This window comes from Bos javanicus, chromosome 9 (genome assembly GCF_032452875.1).
Source record: "Bos javanicus breed banteng chromosome 9, ARS-OSU_banteng_1.0, whole genome shotgun sequence".
Taxonomy (NCBI): Eukaryota; Metazoa; Chordata; class Mammalia; order Artiodactyla; family Bovidae; genus Bos; species Bos javanicus.
Window position 1 is genome coordinate 48096268 of NC_083876.1, and position 24147 is coordinate 48120414.

The window sequence follows — 24147 nt, forward strand, 5'->3', positions numbered from 1 at the left end:
AATACTTTGGCCACCTCATGCAAAGAACTGACTCATTGGAAAAGACCCTGATGCTGGGAAAGATTGAAGGCCGGAGGAGAAGGGGATGACAAAGGATGAGATGGTTGGATGGCATCCACCGATTCAATGGACATGAGTTTGAGTAAATTCCAGGAGTTGGTGATGGACAGGGAAGACTGGTGTGCTGCAGTCCATGGGATCGCAAAGAATCAGACATGACTCAGCAACTGAATTGAACTGAACTGACGAAGAACCAAAAAGCTTCTTGAAGGTGAAAGAGGAAAGTGAAAATGATGACTTTAAATTCAACATTCAAAAAACGAAGATCATGGCATCCAGCCCTATCACTTCAAGGCAAATAGAAGGAAAAAAGTGGAAAGTGTCAGATTTCATTTTCTTGGTCTCCAAAATCAATGCATATGGTGGCTGCAGTCTCGAAATTAAAAGAATCCTTGGGAGAATAGCTATGATGAACCAAGACAGTGTATTTAAAAGTAGAGACATCACTTTGCCGACAAACATCCAAATAGTCAAAGCTATGGCTTTTCCAGTAGTCATGTACAGATGTGAGCTTGCTTGCTTGCTTAGTTGCCCAGTCGTGTCTGACTCATTGAGACCCTATGGACTGTAGCCCACTAGGTTCCTCTGTCCATGGAATTCCTCAGGCAAGAATACTGGAGTGGGTTGCCATGCCCTCCTGCAGGAAATCTTCCCAACCCAGGGATGGAACCTAGGTCTCCCACATTGCAAGGAGGATTCTTTTACTATCTGAATCACCAGGGAAGCCCAAGAATACTGGGGTGGGTAGCCTGTCCCTTCTCCAGGGGATCTTCCTGCCCCAGGAATTAAACTGGGGTCTCCTACATGTGCAGGCAAATTCTTTAACAGCCTAACTACCCAGAAAACCCATGGATGTGAGAGTTGGACCATAAAGGAGGCTGAATGTCAAATAATTAATGTTTTCAAAATGTGGTATTGGAGAAGACTCCTGAGAGACCCTTGACAGCAAGGAGATCAAACCAGTCAATCCTAAAGGAAATCAACCTTGAATATTCATTGGAAGGACTGGTGCTGAAGCTGAAGCTTCAATACTTTGGCCACCTGATGCAAAGAGCTGACACACTGGAAAAGACCCTGAGGCTGGGAAATATTGAAGGCAAGCAGAGAAAGGGCCAACAGAATATGAGATGATTGGATGGCATCACTGACTCAATGGACATGAGTTTGAGCAAAGTCAGGGAGATAGAGAAGGACGGGGATGCTGGAAAGCTGCAGTTCATGGGGTTATAAAAAGTCAGATACAACTTAGTGATTGAACAACAACAGGGACTTCAGTACTATCTGTTATGTTTTATAACCTTTATGCTAAAATAAACTTAAAACAAAGTCAACAAACATGTGAACAGTTGCCACTTTGTGTCATGGGAAATTATAAATAAATTTACAGTTCTATGTTTTAGTGATTTTCCTCAAATTAAAAAAATAATAACAATAACAATATTACCCTTGCCTAACTTTTTAAAACTGAAATACCAGAATGCTTCCAGTAGAATGCAAACTTGAGGCATCATGCTATCAAAATTCAAAAGCTATGGTACAATTCCCATTTAGTAGAAACTGGCTTTTGACTTAGGCTTCCCATATCTGTGATAATACCTGGAGACTTTTTAAGTTCCTTGATAAACAAATGTTTGACTCCCTCCCTGGTATATAATAAAAGAGCAATCAGAAGGCAAGGCAAAGTACAGTGAGGTCCTCTCAGGCTCATTTATGAAGTATAAAAGCCTTGATAGTGTTAAACACCAATTGTGTTGTTGAGCCAGCATGCAGGGAAGCATTCAGGCAACTGGGAACCATTACATCACTGGTCATAAAAATTATGGAAAAGAAGAGGGAATTAGGTCCTAAAAGACTACCCACTTTGTAATACTTGTTTTATAAACTATAACCTATTTTTTTCTCATCCTTTTCTTAATCTGTCAAATGCTTTCAAGTTTTGTTTGCTTTTAAAATTTCGGTGGGCTCTTTAGAAGTGTGAAATGATCAGGAAAAGCCTTGGTGATCAGAATTCCAACATGGAACCCTGTAGGCAAACTTTAAACAGGGAACAAGGTGAAAGAGCTTAAGGACTGCATGAATCATCAGGTGTCAGGGGACAGTGAGAAATAAATTAGATGTCAACATGTATATTTAACATGTTGGGATTCCCTGGTAGCTCACTGGTAAAGAATCTGCCTGCAATGCAGGAGACTCTGGTTCAATTCCTGGGTTAGGAAGATCCTCTGTAGAAGGGATAGACTACCTAATCCAGTATTCTTGGGTTTCCCCGGTGGCCCAGCTGGTAAAGAATCTGCCTACAATGCAGGAGACCTTGGTTCGACCCCTGGGTTGGGAAGATCCCTTGGAGAAGGGAAAGGCTACCCACTCCAGTATTCTGGCTTGGAGAATTCCATGGACTATATAGTCCATGGGGTCACAAAGAGTCCGACTCTTTGTTGGACTACTGAGCGACTTTCACTTACATGTGTATTTGAAAGTTTATACTACAATCTATCAGTATCTCTGCAGTACTTTGAGTGACCCGGCTTTGAGAAAACACTGGTGATTAAAGAAGAATATGACTATAATGTGTAGGTACATTCCTAAAGAAGAGGCAGGGAGTACATAATAAAGACATTGTAAGGTGGCAAGTGTCTGAACTAAGTTGGCGAGTGTAAAACTGGAAGATAGGGACAGATCTGAGGCCTATTTTTAGCCTGCACAAAAAGAGACTTGACATCCTGCTTTATTAGCTTATGTATGGATATTTACAAGCACATCTTCCTAGATTCCCACTGCTAAGGCAAACATCATCCAAGATTGGAAAGTAATGCAACTGCCCTTGCCTCCTTTAAGGAATCCCATAATAATATGTGCTGCTAGTTTATTGTAGCTTAGATGTTTCCCTTCAAACTTATGAATAACTCTAGCTGGATTTATGAATAACATACAGCAGCTGTCTCATGAGCCCACAAATGAGTTATCAGCCATAAGAAATTCATAGCCCAGAGCTACAAGTAAATGTATGCTCAACTTATTACAATAGTTGCATCACCAAGTTTCTGTGTACTCATCTCTACTGCCAGGTTCAATAGCTAAGCTTGATTTTAATAATGAAAAACTTGATCAAATATTTCATAAAATATTATACAAAAAGCTGTGATGCTTTAATTTCCTGAGGAAAATGTGTCACTGTTTATTTTGTTCCTTGGAGCTTGAATAGACACTCTCACTGGGGCCCTTGGAAGATGATATAAGAAGAAAAGAATTTGGAAAGTACATTGCATATTCTCTAAAGAGCAAGGTGTTTGAGCGTAACATTTGTTGTGGCACACTATGGACTATTTATGTCATTCTTTCATTCTTGAGTACTAAACACTTTCTCTCATCCTATTATTTGTGTCTCCTAGTTATTTTCAGTATATTTGAAGCACATGAATACTACCATGCATGTACCTCAATACCAGAGGATTTACGGAAGCAATGAACTGATACAGTAAAAGTGTCCTGATGTAGATTTTAATCAGTTTGGTGACTCGCAAAATTTTCAGTTTTTATAGCTGCCCAGCACATTTCAAATAGAATGGCCCAACAATCATCATAAAAACTCAAATGATGGCTAACTTGATGAATATTCCTCTTAGCATTAAAATACTAAAAAGAGTAGGTCATCTATGTTAATGAAACACTGCATAGATTTTACTTCATTTTCTCTGCAATAGTACCTACTATTAATATATTCCGTGAAACATTCAAATAATATGACTCTGGAAAATTTTTATTTTAAAAATATATATTTGAGAAATGTCTGTTTAAAGGATTAAAGCAAGGAAGATAAACCTTTTAACATTCAGTCATACATTTAACTCAAATTTGACACAAGACCAAATTATACAATAAATATAAGAAGATCCAAAAACATTTTGACTTTTCCAATAATGATTTATTTGTTTTAAAAATAATATTAAATAGAAATTTTCAAAAGAATTAGGTGTCCCTGCTTTGCTAAACATTTCTCCCCTTTACCCTACCTATTAGTAATCTAACATTGGATTTTATTTCCTATCAATTCTTCCCTATGTTTAATTAATTCTAATATAAAACTACCATTCACAAGACATGGATCATTTAGGTAGGAAAGCACGGAGATATTGGAACATTGAAGGTTCCAATGAATAAATTTTACATTAAAACAACACTAATTTTACTATGATTTAATATAACACTAATATCAATAGCAGCTATAATCCCTACATCTTTCTCATTATATAGTGCCTAAATGTTATGCTTTTTAGTCTTCAAAAGTAATACTCATGACTATAATAAAAACAGAATAAGAAGAGACGAACTTTGAATTTATTAGTTCAAACTTATATATCTGTTTCTTGATTATCTATTATTTGTCATATACTGCATTAGAAAACATATGTGTGTATATAATTCATAATTATTAATATTATATTATAACTATTTTCTTTTTGAGAAGACTAAGGCTTAGAGAGTTTGAAGCAATGGGACCAACGCATGTATAGTGAAAAAATTAGGACCTGAACCAACATCTGTCTCACCAAGTACTTACTAGGACACTTTCTGTGCAGCCCTGTTTTGGAAATGATGGGGGAGGAAGGTGTTTTAAGGGGAAAAGCTTATCATTTTCCAAAGACTAACAAGGCTTCAGGGAGCCACTCTCTCCTAATAACTTTCTGAGGTTGTCTTCATATTGCACCATCAAGAATGGTCCCTGGTTAGATTAAAATAAATTTAGAGATCATATCAAACCCTATACATTGAGGATCCTCTCAAGAATGAATGAGAGAGAAGAAGTGGGTAAAAGCAGTTATTACCAAAATAGACTTTCAACTGTCAGGGCAAATTAAAATTAAACATAAGAGACTCAATCCTCTCTACTGAAAATTATCAGAGACCCTTCCCCTTTTCTTAGAATATTTACTTAAGAAAACTTATAATTTTAAGTCTTATCTCTCTCTCTTTTTAACATTTATGAAAAAGTGAAAGTTAGTCAATCAGTCTATTAACCTTTGTTGTTTTTCAGTGCTGAGTTGTGTCCAATTCTTTGCAACTCCATATGTGTGTTTGTCATTCAGCTGCTTCCAGCTCTTTGTAACCCCATGGACTGTAGCCTGCCAGGTTCCTATGTCCATGGAGTTCTCCATGCAAGAATACTGGAGTGGGTTTCCAGTTCCTTCTCCAGAGAATCTTCCCCAGCCAGAGATCCAAACTGTGCTGTTGCTGTGCTTAGTCATTCAGTCATGTCCAACTCTTTGCAACCCTATGGACTGTAGCCCGCCAGGTTTCTCTGTCCATGGGATTCTCCAGGCAAGAATACTGGTGGGTTGCCATGTCCTCCTCCAGGGATCTTCCCAACCCAGGGATTGAACCCAAGTCTCCGGCATTGCAAGCAGATTCTCTACCGTCTGAACCACCAAGGAAGCCCTTGGAACTCCATAGACTGCATTGATCTTTACAAGTCAGGTAAGCCTCTTGCCAGGTTTCCCACTAAAGGATGCCTTTTTTAAGGACCTTTGAAGTAACTATTTGAAATAGAATCACCAGGGATGGGAGAGAGGCTCAAAAAGGAAGGGATATAAGTATATATATACATATTAGATTCACTTTGTTGTACAGCAGAAAATAACACAACATTGTAAAACAATTATATTCCAATAATAAAAATTTTTTAAAAAAGGAATAGAATCACCCAGGAGGAGTGCATCCTAATTCCAAATTTCTGTGGAAATTTCTGTGGATGAGTGCCTAAAATCTACCTGCTGTCATAAAGGTATGAGAAGCTCGTTCTTCTACAGTATAATGATCTAACACAGATGGTTAGCCCAGTTTAGTGCAGTCGCTCAGGCATTTCTGACTCTTTGCGATCCCATGAACTGCAGTACGCCAGGCTTCCCTGTCCATCACCAACTCCCAGAGCTTGCTCAAACTCATGTCCATCAAGTCGGTGATGCCATCCAACCATCTAATCCTCTGTCATCCCCTTTTCCTCCAGTTACCAAACAAATTTAATATGTACTATGTGTGATGAGTAGTACTTTCAAGGCTTCTTGAGGACTAATTCTTTCTCTTCAGAACACATATGCACTATAATGGGTTGCGTCTGCTTGGCTATATAAAAGGCTGATTTTTTTTCTGTCTTTGCCATCTCTTAGCAAATTGCCTACAGTGCACATCACATTCCAGTTTAATGTTTTTCCATAATATTATTTTCTTTTTCTTCTATCTTTGTGAAGACATTTTCGGGGTTGGAAGAAGATATTATTTGTAATTACATTTCTTCATCACAACACCTGAATAAATACAGCCTCTTTATGGTTATGCCCCCTCTACTCAACCATAAATTCAAGAAAGTCTACAAAACTGGATTGGCGCATATCCCGTATAATATAAATATCACTTGCTTCTGCCCCCCAAGTTCACATACAAATGATAAGTATCATAATTCAGATGCGGCTGACTCTAGCCCACAATTCTAGATGTGGACATACAATCCAGGTGGGGCCATTCCACTAACCACCTCTGTGGTCCCAGCCTTATGGCTTAGTTCACAGATGGGGACATGGTCCTAGTTGGCCCAGTGATACCCCTCCCCCCTGGCCCCAATAAACTAAAAATAGGTTTTGCCGAAACTTTGGCTAAAGGAGATCACTCTCTTTTTAGAAGGAGGACTCTAAGAAATAGATAAACCTAGATTTCTCAGCCTCAATACTACTGGTATTTGGAGCAAGTAACATTTTGTTCTGAAGGCCTAAGTACATTATTCAGAGGCTAGTATTTCTAGCCTCTACCCCTAGTGACAGCAGCAACACCCCTCCCGCCTCCTTAAATTGTGACAATAAATATGTCCCCCAACATTGCCAAATGTCTCCTGGAAAAAAAAAAAAAATTGCCCCAAGTTGAGAACTACTGGCCTAGCACCAACTTGAGCCACCTTTTTGTCACCATGTAGAAAGAAAGTGTTTAAGAATAAAATCAATAAAGAGAGTAAAGCCAAGAGATAACAAGGCAGTGAAAGAGAGACCAATGTATGCAATGGCCTGCTTTAAGCCCCTGGAAGTGAAGTGAAAATCACTGTTGAATGTTTTTTGTAATGCAGGGCTTTAAAAAAATATGTTTGTATAAGCTCTATTTAGCCAGGGTTCATACACTTGCAACTCATACAGCCCCAATTGATATTAAAACTACTGTACAACTTTGTTATTGTTTAATCTCTAAGCCATGTCTGAGTCTTTTGAGACCCCAAGGACTGCAGCCCACAGGGCTTCTCTGTCCACGGGATTTCCCAGACAAGAACACTATACAAATTACATGCAAGTAAATAGTATAGATATTAAGTTGGTAATTGAAATGTAATGGTGTTATACAATAAGAATTATGTGGAAACTCATTGCAGGTGGAATTGCTGGAGTCAAGTGAGGAAGCCTCACTGGTGAAGTGTTTCTGAAGCTGAGCAAAAGTAGTTTGGATCAGGTGAGCTAGACGGGAGTTGAGAGGGTTCTGGAGACAGAAAACTAGACTGGAGGCAAAGGAGAACAAGAATGAAAAAAGCCCACATGTGGGTGGAGAGAGCAGAGCAGATGAAAATATACAAAGGTGTGTCAGTTAGAATTTCAACAGAAAATAGGTGCACACTCATATGAGGATACATGAGCAGGATTTATTTACAAAAGGACTAACAGATTCTCAAACTTCAGAGAATATCAGAATATCATCAGGGAGGCTTGTTAAAATAGAGAGTGCCAGATTTCACCAGTTTCAGATCAGGTAGGTCTAGAGTGGGACCTGAAAATGTGCATTTTCAACATGTTTGAAAGTGATACTGATTCTGCGGGTCTATGGAATATACTTTGAGAACTACTGGTAAAGGGAATTTTAAGGAATGGTGTAAGAACCCAAAGCCATTAGCAGCTAAGCTGTAACCACCCCTAAGATCAGAATAAACACAACTATGTAGGGTATAAACTGGAACTGAGAGCAGAACAGAGATTTGTGTAGAGCAGACATGATTGTAAGAAACTGGCATACAATGTGAGGACACAAGCCAATCTAAGACACTATTTCAGAGAATGGAACAAGGAGCAAAATAAATACCCTAACCTTACTCTCCTCTCTGACTTGGACCTTTGGTTGGGAAGCTCTGTTGATTTATTCTATGTGGAACAACCTCCCAATACAAAAAGCAGGGTGGAGAAGGTCTGAGGGTCTGTCTGAAGGGTCAAAAAGATTTCCACAGGAGATAAGCAATAATCAATGCAGTTCAATTCAGTCGCTCAGTTGTGTCCACTCTTTGCAACCCCATGAACTGCAGCACACCAGGCCTCCCTGTCCATCACCAACTCCCAGAGTCCACCTAAACCCATGTCCATTGAGTTGGTGATGCCATCCATCCATCTCATCCTCTGTCGTCTCCTTCTCTTCCTGCCCTCAATCTTTCCCAGCATCAGGGTCTTTTCAAATGAGTCAGCTCTTCGCATCAGGTAGCCAAAGTACTGGAGTTTCAGCTTCAACATCAGTCCTACCAATGAACACCCAGGACTGATCTCCTTTAGGACGGACTGGTTGGATCTCCTTGCAGTCCAAGGGACTAAGGCTTGTAAATATATTATATTTCGGACAGTGAAAACTACTGAGAGATTGTGTGCAAAGGAGGGGCATGATCAGATTTCTCTTTCTTAAACAAGACTGTAGTTGAAAATATGAATAGATACCAGATTAGAGAGCTTCCTTGGTGGCTTAGATGGTAAAGCATTTGCCTGCAATGCAGGAGACCTGGGCTTGATCCCTAGGTCAGGAAGATCCCCTGGAAAAGAGGATGGCTATCCACTCTAGTATTCTTACCTGGAGAATTCCATGGACAGAGGAGCCTGGCAGGCTATACAGTCCATGGGGTAGCAAAGAGTGGGACACAACTGAGCGACTAAAGACACTTTCACTAGATTAGAAGGAAACGATTCTCATATGGGGCTCTTAATCCATGTAATAATGGAGCTGGAGAGAAATGGGTAGCTTTCAGAATCATTTAAGAAGCACACTTAATATACATTGCAAACATGATACTAAATTTTTGGCTTGGGAAAACTATTGAACTGTTCATGCCACTTATTGATATATGAAACTCTTCAGAAGGAACAGATTCAGAAGAAATGAATAATACCTTTAGCCTGGAACATGCTTCCTTTGAGATGCTTACGAGACATTCACATGGAAAATATACCAGAGGTAGTTAGATATATGGGTTGAAAGCTCAGGGCTGAAGATATAGAATGGAGAAATTTCAGAATGAGAATGGTAATCAAGCTCTGAAAGAGGATAATTTTATCTAAGAAAAGTAAGGAGTGGGAGAAGTTCAGGGTGTTGATTAGTAGTTCAGTTACTACTTTACGTTGAAATTAGCATATTCATGAACATGCAAACTAAGTTGAGGTGGTACAAGGAAAAATACACTGACTACAGTCATCATTCTAGTTTAATGTGACATATGCTAAACATTAAAAACTAAGGCTAAGCCAACAGTATGTGTCATGAGGAAAGTATCAAGAAAGGGTATATTGAAATAGGATAGTACTTTAGCACAGAAAAAAATAGAAAGTGAAGTGACAGGTATGACACTGAGAATAAAATGATTAAATAACTTAAAAGCTTTATCAATGGTCTCAACTCAATACCAAAAATACTTCTTGAGAAATAAATATCAAATAATAAAACCTTCCTTATTATCCCTTCATTTGGTGTATAGTTATCTTTTATGCTATAGCTCTATTCATATAACCTAACCTTCATTTTCTACTTTATAGTTCTCTTAAAGGAACATGCAGGTACAAAATCAAGAAAAAATAAATTCTAGAAACATAAAACTTCTAATCAATTTTGAATCTCAAAAAACTTAAATAAAAGAACATTAATTAAGCACACATGACAAATACAAAGCATAAAGGGATTGGTTTGGCATAAAGGCATTAGTGATATAATATTTTTGTGTTTTGACTAAAATAAAAGTCTCCCATAAGTTAGTTATTCATATAACTCTATAGTGAATATTCATTGTATTGGTCTGTATAGCATCCAGTCCACTTTCTTCAAGTATAAGCAACCTAATTTTCCTCTAAAAACCCAGTTTCCCAACTCCATATAGTTTTAATCTTCACTGGTGGTCCAGTGGTTGAGAATCCACCTTCCAATGCAGTGAAAGTGGGTTTGATCCTTTGTCAGGGAACTAAAGTCCCACAAACCCCAGGGGGAACTACGAAGATCCCTCATGCTGCAACTAAGCCCAGTTGCAGCCAAAAAATTAATTAATTAATAATTAATTAATTTAGGTATTGACCCTACCTCCTAGTTTCTTGTGAGTATATTCCTAGAATAATCAATGAGAATACCATTTCCCTCTGAATTGGATAATTGGCACAGAATTTAGTTTATGAAATGGCAACTCACTCCAGTATCTCTTGCCTGGGAAATCCCATGGACAGAGGAGCCTGGTGGGCTACAGTCCATGGGGTCACAGAGAGTTGGGCAGAACGAAGTGACTTAGCACTCACAAAGGTCAGGAAGGGGCTTCCCCAATAGTTCAGCAGGTAAAGAATCTGTCTGCAATGCAGGAGACACAGGAGATGTGGGTTTGATCCCTGGGTTGGGAAGATCCCCTGGAGAAGGAAATGGCAACCCTCTCCAGTAGTCTTGCCCGGAGAATCCCCCAGACTGAGGACCCTTCCAAACAGGTGTAAACAATTGGACATGACTAACTACCCACACACACATAGGTCAGGCAAATAAAACTGAATTTGGAGTTTTTGATAAAATTATACCCTCTGGGTGTTCTATTTCTACCTAGATGGTTAATCTAGAACTGCTGGTAGCAATTGTTGTTGTCACCTATTGAGAAGCCCATGTCTAAGAGTAAGACAAATATAAGGAAGTGAGAACTAAATTGAGGCAAAAGATAAGAGAAATGAACTATTAATATTCCAAATCTAGCCACACTACCTCTAGACTTCACAGAGATGCAAACCAATAAATTACTTAAACCATCTTGAGTTAGGTTTATGAAAGTAATTGTTATATTAATATAAACTAATGGAAGGAAAGTTATGACCAACCTAGATAGCATATTCAAAAGCAGAGACATTACTTTGCCAACAAAGGTCCGTCTAGTCAAGGCTGTGGTTTTTCCAGTGGTCATGTATGGATGTGAGAGTTGGACTTTAAAGAAAGCTGAGTGCTGAAGAATTGATGCTTTTGAACTGTGGTGCTGGAGAAGACTCTTGAGAGTCCCTTGGACTGCAAGGAGGTTCAACCAGTCCATCTTAAAGAAGATCAGTCCTGGGTGTTCATTGGAAGGACTGATGCTGAAGCTGAAACTCCAGTACTTTGGCCAATCATGCGAAGAACTGACTCATTAGAAAAGACCCTGATGCTGGGAGGGATTGGGGGCAGGAGGAGAAGGGGATGACAGAGGATGAGATGGCTGGATGGCATCACCAACTCGATGGACATGAGTTTGGGTAAACCCAGGAGTTGGTGATGGATAGGGAGGCCTGGAATGCTGCAATTCATGGGGTCGCAAAGAGTCGGACACAACTGAGTGACTGAACTGAACTGAACATACAGTTTAAGGTTTTATATTTGATCCCAAATCATGTATATGTTCATCATCTTTCAATGTATTTTACAAAGTTAAAACATAAATGTCCCATATAAGGAGAATTTGTGAGAAATAACTGATCAAGTCTAGGAGTTCAGGAACTTACAGAGTAAATTCCAAGTCATTAGAAGAAATATACTGAAATTTTGAAGAAAATTGGGGTTTCCTTGTGGCTCAGCTGGTAAAGAATCTGCCTGCAATGCAGGAGACCTGGGAAGATCCCCTGCAGAAGGGAAAGGCTACCCACACCATTATTCTGGCCTGGAGAATTCTGTGGATTGTATAGTCCATGGGGTCACAAAGAGTTGGACACGACTGAGCAACTTTCATTGACTTCACGTTGAAGAAATTTTAAAATGGTAATCTGTTCCTAACCATTGTCTAATATCCCTTTCTTGACAGATAGATAGGTAGATAGCTAGACAGATCTCCTTTATTCTTTTTCTTGATGATGAACTTTGTAATTACTGGCAAAGTATCTTCAAAATGTTTTGAAAATTGCCTATATTTGCTACTTCCATTAAGTAAGAATTTTTATTTAGGATACAACTCACAATGTTTTTTAAAAGAAAATTATTTAAATAACTTTGCAGAATTCTTTACAATAATTATGTGCCTTAATATTAAGGAAAATGTCAAAATATGCTTAAATGCTACAAAACACATAGTCAAATATTATGTTATGATGTTTAAAAGAGTTTTTTCAAATAGATGAATTAATTAACACTGCCAACTGACAAATTATGAAATAATGTTTTCCTGACCAAGAATAAATGCCTGAATTATTTCTTAAAAAATAAAATATCTAGGGGGGCTCAGGATGGTGAAGACATGCACACCCATGGCTGATTCATGTCAATGTATGGCAAAAACCACTACAATATTGTTAAGTAATTAGCCTCCAGTTAAAATAAACAAATTAAAAATAAATAAATAAATAAAATATCTGTCATTCTGCTCTAATATGCTTAATATTTTTGCTTTATTTTTATATAGTATTTGATTCTAGATTTTTTTGTACAGATATCTTTCATCTTTAAAGACAATAAATATCTTATCCTAGTACAGAAAATTTTTATCATGAAATTTAGAATTTGTACCACCTATTCTCTCCATTGATTAGAAAGCTAATATTATGAAAGTGAAAAAGAAATTTATTATTAAAAAACTGAATTCCATCTTATAAATCAAGACCAAAACTTCAAGATATTAAACCACTAACTACTAGTTAATTTAAGATAGACACATGTCTCTAATAGAATTATATTCATCCCTTATATTCTTTATGCTTGACAAAAATAATATATACTTTGAATAACATTATCGAAAAAGTAAATACATCACTGTTCTTTGACTTTATTAACTCTTGACCATCAAAAAAAGGTAAATCTAATAAACATCTTCCAAAGGTAGTAAGAATGAGAAAAGGGACTTACATGATCAATTAGTTCACGGACCATTCCATTCCATTGTCCATTGGCATCATCCTGGGCTCCATATTTTCCATCCTCCACAAGTCTAATTTCATATGTAAAGCCAAGGATTGTAGATAGCTCTCTGAGGAGGTCAATGCAATAGCCCTCAAATCGATCATTTCCATAAAGAGGTTTGTCAGACTTTTTAAACAGAACATAGGGTTCCTCCTGGAAATAGTAAACATGAAGGTAGGAAGTGTCAGTTAATTATGAAACTATTACAAAAATTATAACTTTGGTAATAAGTTGGTAAAGAGAGAAAATTCCACATTAATTTAAAGCAGTCAATTTTATTTTTTTTCTCATTGTGATTAGCATAGGTTGAGACACTAAGAAGGCATATTACTTTGAGAACACTTATGTCTCATAAGAGATATTTTAATATAATAACATCAACACAATTATATAATAAAATGATATGTTATATATATTATACCACATCTTATATCACATATGATAAATAATATATAAAATGATTACATACTATATAATATATAATACCAAGATATAATTGCAATATATTATATTTAATTACAATATATTATTACAATATTCCAATTTGAATTATACCAAATAATTAATTTCAAGTGCACTGTTTTAGTGAGATTTATTGATAAAAGAATGAAAAAAGTCATTATCTAATTGCCTACCATGTGCTAATAACTGAATTAGGCACTTATATATACATTATCTCATTCTGTTCTAAGAACTATCAAAATTACAACCATTATAATTATAAAAGAAAAAACAATAGCTTACTTTAGAGTATAGATGAAGAAACTAACACATATCAAGTGATTATGCATTCATCCAACATTTTATTGAGCACCTAATATAATTCCTGAATCATGAAGTTTATGGTATAGAAGAAGAAACCAATAATAAATGCCTAAATGAACAGAACCCATTACTTCTGATGCTGATCAATCGTATAAAAACATAAACTAGTGCAGTAAGACATTGAATGAAATATCAAGGTACTTGCAAGATAAGAGAAGACAAAATTGACTAATATGTCTGTAAACCTTTTCTGAGGAGATGAAACATGCACTAGAACTTAAAAGACGAGAAGGAGTCTAGCCATTTGAAAATCTGAAAGAAGAGCATTTCAAGCCAAGGACACAGCAGTAAAAACCCTGAGATCAATATGACACTAGAGTGTATCAGGAAGAGGACAACAGCTATCAATATGATTGAAGTCACATGTAGTAGGTGAGGGAATTAGTTGAACAAGGTAAAAATGAAGAGCAAATGAAAGTGAAAGGCGCTCAGTCATGTCCTACTGTTTGCAACCCCATGGACTATATATTCGATGGAATTCTCCAGGCCAGAATACTGGAGTGGGTAGCCTTTCCCTTCTCCAGGAGATCTTCCCAACCCAGGGATGGAACTCAGGTCTCCCCCATTGCAGGTGGATTCTTTACCAGCTGAACCACAAGGGAAGCCCAAGAATCCTGGAGTGGGTAGCCTATTCCTTCTCCAGGGGATCTTCCTGACCCAGGAGTTGAACTGGGGGCTCCTGCATTGCAGGCAAATTCTTTACCAACTGAGCTATGAGGGAAACCCAATGAAAAGCAAGTGAGGAGCCAAATCTTATAAGGCTTTACAAAGCAGGCCCTATCAAATACTGTATGTTTAACCAAGCACTAAGAAAATCCACTTATCAGCATATTTTATTGGAAGTGGGTGGAACATGATATGACAGATTGTCCTATAACTAAACCAGGGAAGTTTAGTTATTATTCACAGGTCCACCTATTTCACAGTGGACAAAGCCTCTGGAAGTTTCTCTCTAGAGTAAGATGTTGCAAAGTGAAAAAGTTTAGGAGACCCCCATGCCAATCCATTTAGCAAGCAATCACCCTCTTCCCAACCCCTGGAGAATATCAGTCATCTCATAAAGGCCATCACACCAAAAGATGTTTTGGACCAACAGCAATGTGTCAGCTTGCCCATACTCATCTCAGAAACAAGACTAATTCCATCTCTCTTCCCATCTCCTTTGACCTGGCTTATCCCTACTGTTTCTTGCGCACTCTAACTTTCCTGCTCTTCTGATACTCCATTGTGTGAAAGAAGTCCTGCTCAAAGACCAGCACCTTATTCCACATCTCACTTCCCTGGAATATCATATGCACATTGATTCATTATAGTATCTCCATACTTAATACAATACTTGGCACATAATATGTGCAAAGAAAATATTAATTGTATAAATGATAAATTAATTTTCTGACTCAGTTTTCTTGTCTCTAAGTTGATTCAACAATGCTTTTAAGTTGTTTTGAGAATTCAACAAAAGGAACATAGCAGATATAGCTTAATATTATTTCATTATTTTAGATGCAATAATTTTCCATGGAGTCTAATAGACTTTATTTCTATAGCAGTTTTAGATTTACAGTAAAACTAAATGGAATGTTCAGAGTTCCCATATACCCCCTGCCATCATGCATGCCAAGCCTCCTCCTTTACCAGCATCCCCCACCAGATTGATACACTTGTTATTTTTAATGAGCATACAATGATACATAATTATCAGTGAACACCCATAATTTATATTAGGATTGTATTTTCTATAGGTTTTATCAAGTATATAATGACATGTAGTTCACCATTATAGCAACATACAGAATAATTTCACTGCCCAAAAAGTCCTCTGTGCTCTATCTATTAATGCCTCCCTCTCCTCCAAACCCTGGCAACTGCTAATCTTTTTTGTCTACAGTTTTCTCTTTTTCAGATGTCATATAATTGGATTCATACTATACTAAGTATGTAGCCTTTTCATATTGGCTTTTTTCACCTAGTAATATACATTTATGTTTCTTCCAAATCTCTTTATGGTTTGATGGTTCATTTCTTTCAAGTGCTGAATAATATCCCATTATCTGAATGTACCACAGTTTGTTGATCCATTCATGTACTGAAAGACATCTTGGTTGCTTCCAAGTTTTGTCAATTATGAATAAAGCTGCTACAAACATTCATGCGCAGGTTTTTGTATGGATTTAAGTTTCAACACATTCAGATAAACAGAGGTGCATTCAATTGTTACATCATACAAGAGTATATTTAGTCTTGCTAGAAACTGCCAAAATGTCTTCCAAATTAGTTGTACCAGTGGAGTTTGCCACCAGCAATGAATGAGAGTTCCTGTTGTTGTACACCCTCAACAGCATTTGGTGGTGTCAGTTTTCTGGATTTTATTCATTCTAACAGGTATGTAGTGATTTTTCAATGTTTCCTTATTTCACAATTCTCTACAGAAAGATGATATTGAGCATCTTTCCCTATGGTTCAACTGAGTTTCATTAGGACTCTTTTACAATCGTCATTTTTCAAAGAGGTTAATTTTCCCAGGCCACACAGCTGATAAGAAATAAAGAACACCTAAGAGGAGTCAAAGGATAGATTTGCACTCAGGTTTTCTAAATTCTGAGATGCATACTTTCCCACAATCTCACATTTCTTTCTAAGCTATTTAGGTAATTTGTGGAACACCCACATATGCTGCTTTCCTGGTGTCTTAGAGGGTAAAGTATCTGCCTGCAATGCGGGAGACCCGGGTTAGATAGGAGACCCAGGTTAAATCCGAGAACCGGGTTAAATCCCTGGGTCAGGAAAATCCCCTGGAGAAGGAAATGGCAACCCACTCCAGTACTCTCGCCTGAAAAATCCCATGGATGGTAGAGCCTGGTAGGCTACAATCCATGGGGTCGCAAGGAGTCAGACACAACTGAGCGACTTCACACTTTCATATACGCTGCATTTTTAAATGGAATTAGTTAAAACACATAGAAATCAGAAATTAATATGTAATTAAATTCAAAGTTAGATATTTGGGCTTACCAAAAGGTGAAAAGTACATTTAGGATCCTGTCTAATTTTTATATGGGGTTACCTGGTGGCTCAGTTGTAAAGAATCCACCTTCAGTGCAGGAGATGCAGGTTACCTTCAATGCAGGAGATGCAGGTTGGATCCCTGGGTTGGGAAGATCCCCTGGAGTAGGGCATAATAACCCACTCCAGTATTCTTGCCTGGAGAATCGCAAGGACAGAGTCCCTCGAGGGCTACAGTCCAAAGAGTTGGACATGACTAAAGCGGCTTAGCATGCACACACTAATTTTTAGGTACTATGTGATCACGTATAAAATGTATTTCCCAGGGATACAGAGTGCTGCAAATCTGACAGATATAGTCCTCTTGAACCCTTAGGGATATTATACTCATTTTCCTCTCTACACTTCCTGGCCTTCTAATCTTTAAAGTTGGATAACACATGTTCGTGGATCATAAGTTAAATGCCCTTGTTACCTGGGGACAAGAGGGAAGCCCTGCAGCTGAACAGCTTTCTTGTGCTAGGTATTCACAGTTCAGGCACAGTCAGTTAGCTCTTTTTCTGCTGCCCCACAATAATTTTTACCATAATATTTATCATATTGAGTAGGGAGTGCTGATTTACATATATATCTTCTGAACTAGAATTGAGCCATTTATATGGCAAGATAGGAGCCATTTATACAGCAAATTTGCATCAAAAGCACCAAACATCACCAGGCACATAGCAGGGTTGCAAATAAATGACTGTGTAATGAACTGAATGGAAATGGACTGCTATGGTCAACTGCAGAAACCAAGGCAACTTGAACTTGAAGGAAACATTTTATAAGACAGCTAAGTTCTATGGGGTTTGGGGACTTGAGAAGAACATGTCATGTTCCCCTTAAGAGGAAGGAACAGCGAGAACATTTCTGGCTGGTGGAATGCGGGACAAAGAAGCATTTTGGTACAAAAATTATCAAATTCATATTTTGGTTGCAGTCAGTTTCTGATTTATAAGTAAACAAATGTGTATTATTTTTATTTAAAAGTCCACAGGTTGACCATTTTTCAAGCTCCAGACACTAAGTAACAGCACTAACATTTTCCAAGTGTTTAACTACTGCCCATTCCTGTTCTAAACGCTTTTCCTTGGATTAATTTATTTATTTCTCATTACAGGCAAGTGAGGTCAGTGATATTATTATTAATTTTTATATTTTACAAATAAATAAACTAAGGGCTGGGGTGCCAAGTGTTTTGCCTAAGGTCAACAGCCAGCATACAACCTAGGCAATTGGACTATTGAATCACTTACCTTTCTACTATACTTCCCACATTAAATAGTTCCTAGTGATGGTTTCCAAACTGCATATAAATGCATAATTATACAGGGCTCATTAGCTAACTTAACTTGTATGGTCTGGTTTTATTATTACTTTTTCCATCAACTGGGATTAGTCATTAGTATACTGCATGCAAAATGGTAATATATTTATTAACTGTACAATGCAATCAAAATGAAATTGGTGAACAATAGAAGTAAATATATAATCCTAAGACTTCATTTTCTACATAATAAATTATTTTCTTTCCAAATAAAAACACATATTTTTATCATAATATTTGAAGAATTTGTAAAAATAGGGAATTCCCTGGCTGTCCAGTAGTTAGGATGCTCTGCTTTCACTGCAGAAGACACAGGTTCTATCCTTGGCTGGGGAACTAAGATCCTGCATGACAGTGCAGCCAGATAAACAAATAAAAATAAAATATAATAATTTGTAAGAATAGCATATTTTCAGCCCAACAGATTTAGGAAGCAACACATTAGTGTCTAAAAAGTGTTTTCCCCCTATTTACACTATTAAGTTATGATTGTCTCTATTTAAAAATTTTGCTCCAAAATATTTATGATATACTTTTCATACAACCTTACCTGAACATTGGAGAAAATATGATAAACGTTAGTGATTACTTAAAAGTGCATAAGGCAAAAAGACATACATGTACAAGGTACAAAAGCAGAGCAAAAATTCCAAAAATTATTGTGCTATTTAAATGTCACCCATCCAGCTTTTTGTAGTAACCATCCTACCTATTAATTTGATTTCCTTCACTTATCAGAATAAGAAAACCTCTGTCATAGGCAAATAAATGTGTTGATCTCTGTGAGATTAAAAAGCCTATTTAAATGTATATTTTAAACAGGTTTTCATATCACTAGGAAAAAATATGTTGTCTGAGTGCATCTTTTTAGTATTTATGTGTCTCCACAGTGTCTAATATCATTCTTCCCATATTTAATTCTGAGAAGTAAGACACTCTTTTCCAGCTGTGATTCCTATCTCCAGCTACACTGTGTCACAAGATAGTTTACATCGAGTTATGACTCTCCTTTAGACTCTTTCTCTGTTTCACACAGCACAAGGATAAATAATAACCTCGTGTAAGAAAAGAAAAATGATACCAGAAGCAATTACTGTACCACATACTGAGTTCAATGAATAATATGATAAAACTCTCCTGGGCAACTTTACTGGTTTTTCACATAGTCTTAAATCTCCACATCAGCATTTGCCAGAGGTAAAGGCACTTCATTCCACTGGCATCTGTAATAAGGATTTGTCAGCATTTCTACTATCAACCCCGGTTTTAAGGAACCTAATAACTCATGTATTTTTATCTGTATTAGACTGGGATTTGACACAGAATAAACCCAAAATGAAGTTCTGAAAAAGTAAAATATGTTTAAGGTTAAGGGTAACAAAATGTTTTATTTAAATATAATAAAATTTTATACTTTTTAAATGTATAACTCATACATCCCTCAGCCCTTGTCTAAAAAGATATAAATGATCTTTTTCATGTGTGTTAACCCTTGATTATCATTGTCTTAAATAATTTAAAAACATTAAAGATACTAAGATGCAAATTAATTTTCTATGATATGTATAAAATATCCCCTACTATTACAATGATAAGAATAATAACTAATTTATTTATTTATTCAAACATATATCAAACTCTTATTGTGATACGTACTCCTTTAGGCTCCAGGCTAACAATGAAAATCAAAACAAAACAATACCTAAAATCCCAGCCCTTATGGAACTCTCAATCTAGTGATGAATTTAAAGTTTTTATCTATTTTAAATAATTTTGTATTATTTAGTGGCTACTTTGATTCATTAATTACCAGAAGAAAAATATCACTAGAGAGTACGTTTTTGAGAAACATGACTCTGTCTTAGAACATTCGAGTGTGTATCAGGATCTATGACCCTCAATTCATTTCTTTGGGAAGACAGAAATGGATATTCGGTTAGCCCCAGTCAGGTTTGGAATTTACCCTTATAACCAAAACTCTTTTAAAATGTATTTGCAGAAGCCAGCTAAAACTGCATTTGTTTATGGGTAACAATATCCTTGCCTATGAAGTATTTATATTTTATGAATTTATATTTATATTGTTAATGCCACTTAAGGGCTAGCAAAAAATACCTTTTTAATAGTATTCATGTGAACCAAATGAAAAAGACACATGTTTATACTAGTAATATCATGTTAAACTTATGGAGATTAAAACTTAAAACTGAACAGTTTATATTTTCCCAAGGAATCATTTATTTCTTTCTATTTTCTGACCTCTATACTCTTTGTGTCCTATCACTGCCCTCATACTGAAAGAATTACATAATAAATAATAAGAGAACAACCTAATTAACAGAGTGTGGAAATCAAGTAGGTGCCACAAAGTTGATTAGAAGTAAAAGGCAAACGACTGGGCAGCATGAACAGTGGCGGAATGATGCTGATGAAGTTGAATTCTGAGGGCGGTGAGTCAGTTCTTTGAAAGTGTAGAAAGTATAACTTAATATAAGAAAAAAAAAAAAAAAACCCCTCAACATCTGGCCCTGGGAAGCTCGAAGGAGGCAAATGAAGAATCATGCTTTCAAAAGGGAGATTAAGGATGAAAAAACACTATCATACACAGCAATACCAAGAAGATGGATATTTCTTTAACAAATAAGTTATCAACTCACTGTAACTATCTGACAATGACTTATCTCATTGCTCAAATAAACAACATCCATGGATAGAGTAAGAACACATAATAAATAATGCAAACATGTGAAGAAAATGCTTATGATAACAGTAAGGATGTTTTCTCATTACTAAAATATGCTCTCAGTTGGCATGTTTTGATTTTAACTGGCTATCACCATTCTTAAATGGAATAGTGACCTAGAAGTAAAAACAGCAACTCTGAAGATGATCAATGAATGACCATGCTTCTCTAACACAGTATATTACACGTTGTTAGATGACGTTTAACAAGATGCATGTAGATATCTACATTTAATAATCTAATGTTAAAATATAAATGTAAAATAGTTTTATTGTTCATCCATCCATTCATCCACTAATGCATCAATCATGCATGCACTAATGAAATATTTGTATGCAAATTTTGTATACCAATTTTCAAAACAGAGGTCAGCAAAGAGTCTCTTAAAAAACAAATAGTAAATATCTTTGGCTTTGGGAGTAATACATTTGTAACCATTCAACTTTACCATGGTAGAGAAAATCAGTCATAGAAGCAATGAATAGGCTGGCAAAAAGTGTCAACAATCTTTTAAAATCAATTTTTTAGAACTCTGGAATCTAATAAAAACTCACAACAACCAAGAGAATGCTTTGTGAAGAGGAAAACTCTAGAATTTTGATGGGAGAGCTCTGTGGCATATCAATTTACCCAGTTACTACTGACACTCCCCAGCGCTGCAGCAGCCTTGAAAATGGAAACGTATTCCTGATGCAGGTCGTGCGGCACCACAGGGAACACTGTGGACCTATTCTCAAATAATGTAGTAGTTCTGTGTTTTTACCCTTGTGGTGGTTCCCTGAAGAATCAGCTCAAAGATTTGCCTTTGTTTTGCTACATAGCAGCTTCCCAGGGTTGAAGCTGCTTCCTGGATGTTTTCATAAGCATTAAAGATGAATACACTTAGCCACTACCTTCTGAGCAAGAATAAACTGCAGGAGCAAGAGATAAACTAAAAAGCCTGGGATAGAAAGGACAGAATAGGCTCAGGAAAGAGATACTTGGGACAATTAGGGTTATGAAAAACCCCAGCATATTCAAGGAAACCTAGAAAGTCACATATGTGCCTGTGGCAGGGTGTCGGCTCAGAAAAGACCTTAAAAGACTGAGCATTTTTACCTCTGGCTGGACTTCAGTCTCTGTGCAACCAGAAAGGGAAGAAGGCAGAATTGTAAACTGCCTGGATAGTTACCTTTATTCTATTACTTTGATCTAACAAACAGCTAATAACAGTTCATTACTTTACGACACAAGCTCTACAGTACATTCAAGAAAGAGTCCTCCACTACAAATACATTCCCTTAATTCTCAACCATGATAGATATATCTCAGGAGTGATTACTTTTTCTTTAATTCTATCAAAAATTCATATATCTCCTTATATTTGTTTTTTTCCCTCAACACTGAAAGTTTAATGAGTAATAGTATAAATAAAATAAATTTCCCACTAAGCACAGCATTACAGGGCCTATTGTGTGGGTCAATCACCTTGTTTATAAGAAAATTAATTATTAGATATAATTTCTCAAATCTCGTATTTTACTCCATTCCAATCTCTTCAAAGACCCTGATACTGGGAGAAATAGACGGCAGGAGGAGAAGGGGATGACAGAGGATGAGATGGTTGGATGGCATCACCTACTCGATGGACATGAGTTTAACAAGCTCCAGGAGTTGAAGGATAGGGAAGCCTGGCATGCTGCAGTCCATGGGGTCACAAAGAGGTGGACATGACTGAGTGACTGAACTGAACTGAACAGAATCTCTTCAAAGAGCATGTTTTCTCTTTTTATTTTTAAATTATCACCAGTAAGTCTGTTTTTATCTTACTTTTTCCTTATTATCTATAAAATGAATAAACAAGTCATATCACTCTATCCATTCATTTATTCAGTCATTCAACAATCACTTAATAGATGTCTATAAAGCTGCAGGCATTGTTCTGTGTCATGAACATAAGACTAAGAAAACATGGTACCTATTCCTAAGAAACATTACAGTCTAGTGACAGAGACAGAGACTAGGACAAATAAACAGATAAGTAAACGTAAAGTCTTATGGAAATAGCACTTGAATTCAGTTCTCAGCCGTGATTGTACATAAAATCTAAATTAAATATTTTACAATTAAAATTATAATACTGATGTCTGTGCTCCATCACCAGAGATTCTGAAGTCAATTATCTAGGATGCTACCCTGGCATTATTACTTTTCAAAAACTTTCTAGATGATTGTCATGTATGGCTGGGGCAGTTTATGAATGTGTGATCTGTGTAGTTTCACAGGACCCAGAACTCTGAAGATCTGTGCTAGGTTTAATATTCTGCTGGTGCCCTTTTGAAATTCTTATCAATTTTTAGTAAGATAGTCTTATTTTTATTTTGTATTTTGGGTTGAAATGTGTAGCTAGTCCTATATGCAGTAAGCATTGAAAACTACTGTCTTAAACTGGTCTAGATGGTAATATTTCAGAGCAAGAAAATTGTTCATGTAGATGCTGAAAAGAATAAAGAGCTTTGTATGATTTAAGTAAAAAGAGAGTGTGGGACAAGAAAGATACAGGGAATTAATATCATGAGAGTCTCAGTAAGGAAGCAGACTTTATTCCTATAAAATTCTGAAATACAACCTAAATATAATCACTGTTGATCATCAGTGCTTGAATTCATATCCTGCTTAGAATGGCATTTTCTTTCCTAAGATTATTTTTAAGCATCTACCTAAAACCAATTTTGATGCAGGAAATTAAGTTGAGGGTTTTTTTTTTTTTTCTTTAATAGTCTACCTTTAGGTAATTTCTTACTATTTAGACATTAGATGAATTTGGATGAATGTTTGGGAGATAGAGAAAGCAAACCAAAAGGAGGAAGATATGATTTGCTAAGTGACTGCAAAGTAGAGTTTTCAAACATTAGGATTCAGTTTCTTATAATTTAGTGAAATGATTAGAGGTTAGAGACTTTTTGGTTTTAGAAAGGAGGACCCAATGTTAACCATCCACTAACTCTACTTATGCTTCTCCAAAGAA

The 24147-nt window shown here is 36.5% G+C and overlaps 1 protein-coding gene across 9 annotated transcripts in view; it reads right to left on the minus strand.

Annotated features, from left to right (window-relative positions):
* GRIK2 (glutamate ionotropic receptor kainate type subunit 2) overlaps positions 1-24147 on the minus strand; it is a 731316-nt gene that overhangs the window by 199534 nt on the left and 507635 nt on the right. For all 9 annotated transcript variants that reach the window (XM_061427731.1, XM_061427738.1, XM_061427736.1 and 6 more), the window contains exon 10: positions 13147-13353. In XM_061427731.1, the coding sequence (XP_061283715.1) occupies positions 13147-13353 (207 nt within the window). The remainder of the gene's footprint in view (positions 1-13146; positions 13354-24147) is intronic.